General features: G+C 34.7%; 1 protein-coding gene across 1 annotated transcript; it reads right to left on the bottom strand.

Annotated features, from left to right (window-relative positions):
* Window positions 1-1,819: 1,819 nt before the first annotated feature.
* On the bottom strand, window positions 1,820-2,707 carry LOC141677661 (BURP domain protein USPL1-like). Its single transcript, XM_074483672.1, has one exon. It carries the CDS (start codon window positions 2,705-2,707, stop codon window positions 1,820-1,822), a length of 888 nt encoding a protein of 295 aa, XP_074339773.1.
* Between the last annotated feature and the right edge of the window lie 9,300 nt (window positions 2,708-12,007).

The following is a 12,007-nucleotide window of genomic DNA, read 5'->3' as shown; positions in this document are numbered from 1 at the left end:
CATAGATACCTATAATTACTGTTGAGAACTTAACATAGAAAATGTATTGCTATAACATTTTTTAGGCCTATAGCAACATTAAATTGAGTCTATAGCGACATCGTTTTGATGTTACAAGAAGCCATCTATAGCGTAGTAGATCGACGAAGATAGCGGTAGCGGGGAGGATATCCCCCAGCCGGGAAGTTTCCTTATCCGTGAAGTTCCGAAGTCGTAATCGAGCCTTGGGCCCTTGTGACTAGGCCACATCGTTGGTCACTCCTAAAGCAAATACATGTTCGAGTTATACTAATAAGTTGGTTCGACAACTCCTATTGGGTCTCAGGATAGGAAACCAAGTCCATATTGGTTTCTCGTTCCCCAAGAACTACGTCCTGCTTGATCCTCTACAAAAAGAGATACATAGGCACATTCTTAAGGCACGCGTTTGAGAGCTCCGAGAAGGAAAATATAAACTCTAGCGATCTCAGTCGCTTTCAGGCACAAAACCACCGGTCTCCGGTGATTTCTTCGATCATCGGCCCCCGTTGCAGATCTTAACTTCGGCCGCGAACCTCAATTCTTTGTTAATCAAATTTTTCCGTTAACACACATATTTATGATATTGCGGGATATATATAGATCCGTAACTCACACTATTTTTTATGCTAATTCACTTTTATAACAAATATACATTAATTTCTTGCTGAAATTAATTATTTACGAATAAGAAGGTGGGAGACCCCCTCACGGTTTGTGTATCGATGAGTGATCATTTAAATCTTTTCTCATGTCTAATTCAAAAAGTAAAAGTACACGAGGATAGATATGCATGACATTATTAATTTACAAATAAATACATGCGTGAGGTGGTCATGGCTGGGCATCAAGAATTTTAAAATACATTATAGAAATGAATTACCAAAAAAAATACATTTGAGGATTTTACATTGTGTTACATATTAAATTTCTTTATATTAGTTCAAATTTATATTTATATTTGATGAATCTTTATTATACTCTATTTATCTGTTTTTAGTTATCATGTTTAATTTTTAACTGGTCAAACCAGCGTTTGCTGAAATTTATATATCATATATAATTGTAAAAATATATATATATAAATTATTCATCATAATAAAGTACATCCAATTTACTTTAAAATATAATTTTTAGCTTTTAAAAATATAATTTATCATCTATTTTAAAAAAAAAACGAGATTATTGTTCGTATATCGTTTTCGATTCTAAGCCGTGTTAATTACATTTCCTCTATATAACTTAATTCGTTTCAGTGTTATTTACGTATGTTATAATCTCCCAGTATGTCTAATTTTGCTATTATGATGAGTATTTAGATTTTCATATGTTCCAATAATCTGATGAGTCCGTATATAATCCTTTTTTCCTTTCATGGATAAGATGATGATTATATCCTTTGATTATTAAGTAAAACATTAAGTTAGCCATTAGTCGAAAATTTCAAAACACGTTTATTTTATAACAGTAACGTAATAAGACTTACATGCATGCTTCTGAGTCCAATTAATGAACAAGCAAAGGAAAATAGGTGCAACAAGTTTGGACATTCCATGTTAAAATACACATTTGTCCGCTAACATGTTAAAAACAGAGACTTGCATGGTATTACTTGCAAACAAAGACGAATATATATTGTACGAAGCAGCGTACATATCCAACCACAAATGAAAGCAACTAGAAAAACCACAAACGACCGACTTAACCAACTACATATTGATAATGGAAGACTGGACGGTACAGTCCGCAACACGAAGAACTGATTATTTAGCTAGCTAGTCCAGTCTTCTTCATCCACAGATTAGTTTCCTAGCCACATTATGTCGTCTGTGGAAAGAAAATGACAGACCGGAACAAAGCCAGGCTTTATCCCGAGGACTTGAAAAGCTATGTGGTCTGCGGACCAAGATCTTGTATCCATGTGACATACAGATACAGCATCCATTCTTGTACCATCATGATCCCCAACAATCGGCACAACTCGGGCTATGCTATTTTGCACCTTATGGCAACTGTACATAGCATACGGTAGATAACTCATCTTATGACACCCGGCCACGGGCTGGTGCGCCATAGTTTTCGGGGTGTCAACAATGGTGTAAAGCTGCCATCTCCCGGCATTGGCAGATATAGGGATCACCTTCCTACTCCCTATACTTGAAGTGACAAACTCGAACATTGATTGAAACGAATACACACAAGCTGCGTCCATCTTTGGGACAGCCGGATCACCGCATTGTAGTTGATCATTGGTCGCATGGTTGGTTGGGGGTTCCTTCAGCAGTTGTGCGGAGGCAGGTCCATTATTGGAGAAGAACAACGGTAGCTTCTTTCCCACGGGATAAACATCCTCGTAACGGTGGAAGAGGGTGAGGTTTATAAAAGAGAAATCAACTTTTGGGGCTCTCTCTCTGAGGCCGTACACTTTAACATCAAGAGCAGAGTATAATTTGGCAATCATATCCAAGGTTACCCCATCCTTAAAGTTTTCCTTGTTCCTCAGGATTGCTTCCGCTTCCTTTACACTTAAAATGGTTTCGTGAAGAGGAGCGTTTCGAGCGTTTAGTATCGTGGAGTTTCTTTGATGTGCCTTTATTTGATTGTACAAATTTTCTTCTTCAGTATTCAGTGAAGCACATAGTGGAAAGACGATGACAAGGAAGACACAAAGGTTAAGCAGCAGATTCATCCTTACTGTGTTTGCTTTAGCAGAATGTGATTTTGAATGCAACCCATGGCCCCTTTTTATATAGTTTGATGTGGACCAAATTCCACTTTATTTATCAATTATATAATTCTAATATAAAATCATCCATTGATATCTAGAGGGATCTTTTGGCTTGTTCCAACCCTAGAAATATTTAACTAAAAAAGCTATGAATGTTTATTTGAATTAAATAAATCTTAATTTATTATATTTAAAATCCTTATGGGACGACATGATAAGCTCTTAATCACTTGAAACCGTGCTCAATTCCGTACCTATTCTACTTTCACATAGGGCATAATATAATTTCAGACCGGCCGCAAGAGCGCCCTCAAATTTTAAAGGACACGTTTTATTCGTTAAACACAAAATCTGTGAAAATATTCCCTTATCTCTGGGAAGAAGTGTAAATTTTGTGGAGGTTAAAAAATAGAACAAGAAAACTGACTCCAACCTATCAACCATTACCTTATTCATGTTCCTAGATTTATGCTAACAACCAAATTAAACTATTTAAATAACTAGATACCACAACTAATAATACTCAATTCAATTATTCAGACACTAAGATTAGATTACCAAAGTTCCCACACATTTGTATATATATTTTGTATAAAAAAATTAAAAATAAGCATAAATTTATTTTTTGAACAAAAGTAATGAACAAGTAAAAGAGAAGTCAAAAAATTATAATTTATTATATTGAGCGAAATTATAAGATATCATTTATGAAATATTAATTTTTTAGTAAATAATTTATACTATTGATTTTAATAATAAAATACAACGACGAACAATAATTTTCATTTAAAACATGTGTACACTATTCATTTTTCAATAATTATTTTTAGGTGATTAATTAAAATTTAGATTATATTAATATATATTTAATATTTATATATTAAATGTACGAGGCCGTCCGTCAGCGATTGCAAGTGAAGCTGACAGCCCTCCAATTTTCATGGGTCCACCTATTTAATTCCAACTACTCTTACTTAATTTTCTCATGTACAATTTTGGAGTTTTTCTTTTTTTTGATAAATCACAAGTAATAATGGAGCCTTTTTCTTTCACAATAAACGTATCCTCACATATTTCATTTCCACCGCCTTTAAATAATTTTTGCAGTTATAATTTTGGACATTTTCCTTTTTTGCAAATTACAAGTACAATAATGGATTCTTATTTTTCGCAATGAATAGATGTCCACATATTTTATTACCACCATCTTAAATAATTTTTACATGTACAATTTTGGAGCTTTTCTTTTTTTACTAGTATAATAATGGAGCAATTTTTTTTTTACAATCAATCGATGTTCACATACTTAATTCCAATTATCCCGTATATAATTTTTGAGTGCATCATATCACGTGATCGCATCAAGACGTAATTTGTGTTCCTGTAGTTGTGTGTAATGCACACATCTTGCTAACATTTTGCTACGTCCCCGTAAGGTTTTTAACACGATTCTACTAATCTTGTTTAGGCTTGTGCTTAATTCGCTACTCATTCCGTCCTTATTTCATCGACATGTTTGATTATTCAATGGACAAGTTGACTAAAAATTTGAATTTATTTATTTATTTTTTAAAAAATAAAAAGTAAAAATTAAATTTTAGTTAAATTGATCACACATCAAGAACTAAAAATGAATAAGCGATTAGGAACGGGGAGTAATATCTTTTTTTCTCCATCATAACCCATATAAGCATTTTAAGAGAGAAGGAAGTTGCTTTCAAAAAAAAAGAGAGAAGGAAGTTTGTACCACACAACAGGGGCGGACCTAGCTCATGGCTAGAGTGGGCTCCAGCCTCTGTGAAATTTTAGTGACCCATTAATATATTATATATATAATTCAGTCTACTATAAATTAGCCCATTTAAATATTTGAAAAATCCCGTTTATATATAGCCGCGTTTATATATAGCCGCGTAGATTTTGAACTATTGCATAATAATATGAAAACTAAATGGATCACTATCTTAAAAATAAGGTAGTCCATTATCATATTTAATGTTGTAAACATACTAGAAAAAAGACAAGCACACCGGGCTACACTACTGCAAATAAAAAAGGTCTTTTTATCGGTTATTATATTGTTCATCAATCATTTTTGAATAGATTTTTGTTCTTTAATGATATTATTTATTTATTTATTTGATCTGTTGGGTTGATTGATTTATTTTGTTCCTTATTTGAAGTTATTTAGTTTTCTTTTTATTTATAATTGAATATAATGCAATTGATTGAATGTGAGTACCAATATATCATTAAATTAAATATGTGTATATTATAATTTTAATACACTAAATGTGTATTAGGTCAAATATTTATTTTTATTCCGAATAAATTTTACTTTATTTTTTCACCATAAATTAGTATTTTATTACTTGTTTTTGTTGAACTCTGGTGATTTTACTATTACATATATAGGATTAGCAAAAAAAAAAATATTCCAGCCCCAGTAAGTTAAGAATCATGGGCCCGCCCCTGCCACACAGGGTAGCTTTGGTATCCCCATCGATTGCTTATAAGTCAAAATTAAATCATAATTTTTAACAGAATATTTCAAACGATTTCGTATTTATATACTGTCAATAATCAAATCAAGTAATATAAAATGCGGCGAAGGGGATGACATTCGAATGTCCATCACGCTATCTTAAGAGGTGGCTATATAAATATGTAAACGGTTTTTTATTATATATTTATGGTTATATAATAAGCGCGAAATTTTATAAATTTAGCATTTTGATTGATTTTATAACGGTTTTCTATTATATATTTATTTTATTTAAATCAAATAAAATAATCAAAAAATTAAAAATAATTAGTTGATAAAATTTTAAAAATCTAACAATATTATCTAAATTAGTAGAACTCAGAACCTTTCATTTGGATATAATATCATTCATAAAAAATGTGTGAAAATCAATATATAATATTTTTAAGAATTTCGACTAACAATAGAGTGTTATTTTTTCTACAATTTTTAAATGAGTGTCTAATTTGAGTCAGTTTTGTAATCAGTGACTCACTTGATACATTTGTATGCATTAAGTGACCTATTTCATAATTAAGCCTTATTTAAAAACGAAATAAGATACTTCTAGGATAACCTGATAACCTTAAAAATAGGTCAAATGAAAGATGTACTAGTATTTTAAGACACTTCAAATATACCGTTGGAGCTTTCTATTTTCTCGTTTGCGTTAAATTTTGGTTTAGGACACCATTTAAGGTATCCGTTGGGCTTGCTCTAACGTATTGTGGCCTAACTGGATCAAGTTTCTTGTTTATGCTTACTTGATTGAAACATAATACAGGGCCAACAAGTGTCCCTTTTTTTACTAGCGTTAAAAATTGAAACTGATTTATAAAAATTGTTCTGTTATTTCTTAGAGCAACTTCAACGGTGGGTGCCAAGAGGGGTGCCAACATTAAGTGGCATGATATGACTTGACACTCTTGTTAGCACTCAATTGAAGTGAAGGGTTTCGAGGTGTATACGCAACAAAAAATAATGAATAAAAACTATAAAAAAATGAAAACTTTCGAAACCCCTCGCAGGATCCATGCAAAAACTGATATTTAATCTGCGGTTTATGTTATGGGTAAAAAAACTAAGGTTGATTTAATGATGTATTTAATGCTAAGGTTTGTGAGCTCAAGGCTCTATTTTACTGCTCTCGTGTTTCCGTGACTCGATCTGCCTTCATAAGATGCCTCTTTGTCAAGGATCAAGTCAAAAAACGTAGTCCTGATTTATGGGGTGATGCCCCTTATATAGGCATGAGAAGTCTTAAAATAGACTAGGCTTAGGAGACTTGGTGGACAAGTCTCAGATTGAGAATGGACTTTGGAGTCCTAGAATATATGGATTTGCTTCCTTAGAGGACTGTGTGGCTTGAGGACTACTCTTTTGAGAGTTTGATTCTGATTTGAACTTGATTTCCCAATTATAACTTGGCTGATACATGACCTACAAATTTAATAATAAATCCTTAGTATCTGGGTACTTTGATCCCAATTAATGTCATATCAATTATCGAGCCTTAATAATCGGGCTTCATCCTTAGACCAAATCGAGTCTAATTAATGGGCTTATTTATATGCAGCCTGGATTATTTTTATCCCCTATCATTTTCCCCCAACTTCAAGGAAAACATATAAAATTTTGTAGAAGTTAAGTTCCCATATACCCTTGCAGGGTATCATTTTCAAAGCAAAGTGTGGAGCGACCTACACATTCACAACTATTTTACCTTTTCTCGAGGCTTGAGAATGGGTTCCTTGTCCTTTTAGTGGAACAGATTTGAGCTTCCTGATCTATTCAGCTCCTCGGATGTAATTATCCTTATTGTCCTAGTTGCCATTGGACACAACTAGATAATATTTTCCTGGCATGTTATTGACCCCAAGATCATCTTTCCAATTTTTCTAGAATTTTTTGGCACCTTCCGATATTTTCGTAATTTTCCCTAATTTTTAGGAACATTTCTGTACTCATAGGTATTTTTCATGATTTTATCAGAAAATATCACATCATATAAATAATTTTTAGAATTATGTTGTAAATTTCTTGACTTTTCTGGGATTTTTTAATTTTTTTTGTGAATTTTCCTTATTTCTGGTCAAAATTCGATCAGGATGCATCCTGGTCGAATTCGACCAGAGCTCTAGTCGAATTATGGACCATTTCTTCATCTTGGTCGAACTGATCTTCGACTAGAATGCCTTCTTCCTTCGACGAGAAGGATGTATCCTGGTCAAAATTTGACTAGAACTCTAAACGAGTTAAAAACCATTTCATTAATCTGGTCGAAGAAAATTTCGATCAGGATATTTTCTTACTTTGACGAGAGTTTCTGTCGAAATTTGATCAGAATGCATCTTAGTCGAATTTTGACAAGAACTCTAGTCGAATTATGAGCTGATTTGTCATCTTGATCGTATGAAATTTTGACTAGGATTCTCTCGTGTTTCGACGAGCACTCTCGTCAGATTATGGGATATTTCGTCATCCTGGTCTTATGAAATTTCAACCAGGATTCCCCCATGTTTCGACAAGAACTCTCATCAGATTATGGCCTATTTTGTCATCCTGGTCATATGAAATTTCAATCAGGATTCTCCTTTGTTCGACGAGCACTCTCGTCGAATTATGGGCTATTTTGTCATCCTGGTCGTGCGAAATTTTGACCAGAATTCTCCCATATTTCGATGAGCACGTCTCCTCGTACCTTCTAAATTTTTTTAAACTCTTCCTTTTATGGGCTTCCGTTTTTAGGCTTTTGACCTAATGAGATTTCAATCTATTCAACTTCCCTATTTGAGCTATATATAAGAGTGGAATGAAGTTTAGCTCTTCACTCATACTTTCCTTATTCTCGAAATCTCATAATCTTCCTCTCATTAAGGCGATTTCTGGAGGGGATTCTTCCACTACTCCTAATTTTTTTTTAGGGTTCGACCTTGAGGCGATTTTCGGCGTCCTTCATTCATCACATTTTTGGGGTTTTGATTAAAGATCTATTAGATCTTCATCTCCTTCACTCAATCTTGCCAATCGAGCCTTCATCCCAAGAATTTCCATGGCGGACCGCGATCTTGCTAGGTTGGCAAAGAAGAATTCTTCAAAGAGAGGTACTGTAATTGACATTCTCACATACAAATATTCATCTCTTATAGACATGATAAATGTTAGGGGGGATGAATATCCCTCATTAGCTAACCTAGATTCTTATAACCATGGAAATAAATATCATAATGAAGATGGTAGGATATAAAATTTTAACCGCCTTTACAGACTTCCACCCTACCTAGGATTACTCCCGCACTTCCCGGTGACTGTACCTGTCAATGGGAGGGTGACACCTTATTTATATACCGTGGAGTCTTAATTTCAGGCCTTAGGTTTCCATTCCATGAGTTTATTCCCCGCTTACTTGCGGATGTTCAAATAAACCCTTGTCAACTTCCTCCAAATGCATGAAGGAATATTATTTGTTTTATGGTTTTGTGTCTCAGAAACAATTTCCCCCCTCTCTGTTCCTCTTTTTAGAAAAATATTTCAATTTTACAACAGCCCTTTGAGCCATTTTACCGCAGCTTGGGCTTGAGAACCCAGAAGCTTAATAGTCTCGATATCACTCCACGTAACAATGTCAGTAAAGTCATGGGGAGTGATGGAATGGTAGGACCAATCCTTAGCATGTTTAGTGGATCCAACCACCGTATCGCTCCTCCTGAAGCCCCAGTTAGGCCTGAAGGAATGTGCCTTAAGTGGAGGATCCACATCGTCCCCCAACTCGACCACTGGGATATGGGGCTTAAGAAAAGAAGGACCGTCAGGTTTGCTCCTGGGATCCTTGTTTAGCTTGGCCCTCTTCTGGCGACCTGACTCCCCTTCCTTGGGCCTGTTGACATTATTGATGGCCTCGCAAGCTGAAAAAGAAAGATAGAAAGAATATTAAATTGCAGGAGAGATAAAACGTTACAATTAAAGGGAAGGAAAAATGGTTATCCAGTTATAAATTTACCCTTATCACTGGCCTGAGAGAGAGACCGACTTTCTTCAAGGAAAACTCCTCTAAGAGGGTCCAGGTGTCTGTTTTCCCATCATCTGAAATTAAGACTTGGTAGGCCACCTCCTCCTCATCAGATAATCTGATGCTACCTGGACTCCCATCTGACACTTTGCAAAAGGGCCTACGAAAGAGTGTGGCCCAATCACCCCCAGCCCAGGTCAGCCTCACAAACTCGTCCCTCCATTTGGGGTTGTTCTCAACTATGGAATTACTATCAAAGATATGAGGGATTTTGAAGGACAAGGGAGGGGTAGACTCTGGTACTATGTGTGCTAGATGGACTACCAAAGGTACCGCAGGCGAATGTACTCAGTGTACTCAGGAACTTGTGAAGTATGTGTATACCCGAAAATGGGACATGTAGCCCGAATGCGGCAAGGGTGATAACCGGGATACGAAGGTGTCATCTTTCTACTAGTAGAAAAGGTTACTATTATCGTATCACGACTGATCATCGTATACGGTGGCTCCAACGAGTGTCCTAATTCTTCCAATTTGAATTGAGATGCAATACCGTAACCCAAGCCTAGGTGCTGGGATTACTATTAAGGTATTCGCAGGATATTAAAATCCCTTAAAAAATTATTTTCATAAGAATGTGTGTATCACCAAGGAAAACTATTTTCGAATAAAACATAATTATCATATATGATGTTACCATACAGTCATTTTCATACTGTACATTATTATGCTGGGCATTATAGCTCACACTTGTTTTCTTAAATTGACACAACACAACAGTGAATCAAGATGCCTGCCATGAGAACCACAGCCAGGAAATGGGTAGGAAATGGCTAGTTGTTCCTTAGATTATTTAAATGAAAGATCCGCTTGACTCATCATCGATCGCATTGTGTCCAATAAGGTACGATTTCTCCTCTCAAAATCTCTATTTCATTGAGGTGTTCCAGAAGGAGTAAGTTATGATACACTATCACACTCCTTCAAGAAACTCTTAAAATTGAGACTTAAGTATTCTCCTTCACGATCTGATCGTAGAACTTTTATACTTTCCTCTGTTTGCTTTTCTACTTCAGCCTTACATTCTTTGAACACTTCAAAAGAATCGGATATGTTCTTCATAAGACACACATATCCATACCTACGGAAGTCAACAGTAAATGTTATGAAGTAGTAAAAGCCACCCATTGCCATCATACGCATTCGACCACATACATCATTATGTATAAGTCCTAATCGTTTGGTGTCCCTTTCACCTGGTCGGGTAAAAGAAGCTTTAGTGGGCCCCGTAGGTTGGGCCCACTTTTTTTTTGAATCAGAACATCTGTTGCAACACAGTAAATATGTTGCTGTAAGATCCTCTAGATGTTACTATATAATTCTATAGTGACGAGAAATGGTATGTTATAGTGGAGTAGTTTTGATATTGTCATAGATACCTATAATTACTGTTGAGAACTTAACATAGAAAATGTATTGCTATAACATTTTTTAGGCCTATAGCAACATTAAATTGAGTCTATAGCGACATCGTTTTGATGTTACAAGAAGCCATCTATAGCGTAGTAGATCGACGAAGAGAGCGGTAGCGGGGAGGATATCCCCCAGCCGGGAAGTTTCCTTATCCGTGAAGTTCCGAAGTCGTAATCGAGCCTTGGGCCCTTGTGACTAGGCCACATCGTTGGTCACTCCTAAAGCAAATACATGTTCGAGTTATACTAATAAGTTGGTTCGACAACTCCTATTGGGTCTCAGGATAGGAAACCAAGTCCATATTGGTTTCTCGTTCCCCAAGAACTACGTCCTGCTTGATCCTCTACAAAAAGAGATACATAGGCACATTCTTAAGGCACGCGTTTGAGAGCTCCGAGAAGGAAAATATAAACTCTAGCGATCTCAGTCGCTTTCAGGCACAAAACCACCGGTCTCCGGTGATTTCTTCGATCATCGGCCCCCGTTGCAGATCTTAACTTCGGCCGCGAACCTCAATTCTTTGTTAATCAAATTTTTCCGTTAACACACATATTTATGATATTGCGGGATATATATAGATCCGTAACTCACACTATTTTTTATGCTAATTCACTTTTATAACAAATATACATTAATTTCTTGCTGAAATTAATTATTTACGAATAAGAAGGTGGGAGACCCCCTCACGGTTTGTGTATCGATGAGTGATCATTTAAATCTTTTCTCATGTCTAATTCAAAAAGTAAAAGTACACGAGGATAGATATGCATGACATTATTAATTTACAAATAAATACATGCGTGAGGTGGTCATGGCTGGGCATCAAGAATTTTAAAATACATTATAGAAATGAATTACCAAAAAAAATACATTTGAGGATTTTACATTGTGTTACATATTAAATTTCTTTATATTAGTTCAAATTTATATTTATATTTGATGAATCTTTATTATACTCTATTTATCTGTTTTTAGTTATCATGTTTAATTTTTAACTGGTCAAACCAGCGTTTGCTGAAATTTATATATCATATATAATTGTAAAAATATATATATATAAATTATTCATCATAATAAAGTACATCCAATTTACTTTAAAATATAATTTTTAGCTTTTAAAAATATAATTTATCATCTATTTTAAAAAAAAAACGAGATTATTGTTCGTATATCGTTTTCGATTCTAAGCCGTGTTAATTACATTTCCTCTATATAACTTAATTCGTTTCAGTGTTATTTACGTATGTTATAATCT

This window comes from Apium graveolens, chromosome 8 (assembly GCF_009905375.1).
Source record: "Apium graveolens cultivar Ventura chromosome 8, ASM990537v1, whole genome shotgun sequence".
Lineage (NCBI taxonomy): Eukaryota > Viridiplantae > Streptophyta > Magnoliopsida > Apiales > Apiaceae > Apium > Apium graveolens.
Note: the sequence above shows the minus strand (reverse complement) of the source record. Positions and strands in the feature narration are given on the sequence as shown.

Coding starts and splice junctions, on each gene's coding strand:
- LOC141677661 (XM_074483672.1), bottom strand. CDS start 2,707: ATGAATCTGCTGCTTAACCTTTGTGTCTTCCTTGTCATCGTCTTTCCA.